At 43.9% G+C, this 1,154-nt stretch overlaps 1 protein-coding gene across 1 annotated transcript in view; it reads right to left on the reverse strand.

The window, feature by feature from the left end:
- The window catches only part of LOC119590739 (F-box/LRR-repeat protein 7-like), a gene marked incomplete in the record, with an annotated part of 93,152 nt that overhangs the window by 2,647 nt on the left and 89,351 nt on the right, over window positions 1-1,154 (reverse strand). The window contains 1 exon segment of the mRNA XM_037939431.1: window positions 653-855. Coding sequence (XP_037795359.1) covers window positions 653-855 — 203 coding nt within the window.

Below are 1,154 nucleotides of genomic sequence, written 5' to 3' on the forward strand. Positions count from 1 at the left end.
CTCTTTCCCTACATCCACCGCAATGAACACTGCTCTACCTGTCGCCTCATCCGCCTGTCTCACTCCCGCGTAATCTCACTCCAAAGAACCTCCGTGACAGCTCAATGACAGCTCAATGACAGCTCCCCTGATAATCTTAATTCACTGGCAACACCTCGTGACAGTGCGCAGCCTTAAGACTTCTCTGATATAATGAAGACTCATCTTTTCCTAGAATACCTGATGCCCTAAAAATGCTAATCGATATCCTTCAGGGTTTCCCAGACGTTCTTACGGCACCCCTGACGCAATCGAATTTCACCTAATTTCCCTAAAACTCACCTGAACTCATTAGAACTAACCTAATAACCTTAGTACATATCCGATATCTTTAAACCTTATCGATATCTTTAAAGCTTATACAATATCCTAACTTCCCACCCGACATCCTAAAAACTCGCTGAGTATCCTACAAACTCACTTAGTACCTTTAAGACCTGATGCCCCTAAAACGCATATGATGCCCTTAAAATTCACCTGTCCTTAAAACACAGTTGATACCCTTAAAACTCACCTAATACCATTCATAATCACCTGATACCCTTAAACACATCTGATGCCCTTAAAACTCACCCGATACCCATAAAACTCACCTTATGCCCTTCAAACTCACCTGATGTTCTTGAGCGCCGGCATGACGTTGGAGCAGAGGGAGTCAGTGCACTGCGGGATGCCGGAGAGGACGAGGCCGCGCAGCCCCTGGCCGTACCTCGCCAGGAACTTGTAGAGTCCTTCCTCCGTCAGGTTGTCGCACAGTTCCAGGTCCAAGCCGATCAGGGCCTTCAGGTTGCCCCGCTCCGTCCATGCCTTCAGGACCTGCGGCGGGAGGGAGGGTGAGAAAGGGTAAGTAAAGGGATGTTATGAGAGAGAGATATAAAGAAAGGGTGGAAGGTATATGTATATATAGGGAAAGAATGTTTTACTGATGGAGATATCACATTTCTAAGATTAAATGCAACATTATTGATACAAAATATTACATTACTAATATTAAAGGTATTGCGCGTTGCTGATACAACAAAAATCCCACTATAAAATTCTACGTTAGTAACAAAACACTACATGACTGATCTACAAATCTACATGAATCATCTGAAAACCTACAAGACATATCT

The sequence above is a fragment of the Penaeus monodon genome, chromosome 27 (assembly GCF_015228065.2).
Source record: "Penaeus monodon isolate SGIC_2016 chromosome 27, NSTDA_Pmon_1, whole genome shotgun sequence".
Classification (NCBI taxonomy): Eukaryota; Metazoa; Arthropoda; class Malacostraca; order Decapoda; family Penaeidae; genus Penaeus; species Penaeus monodon.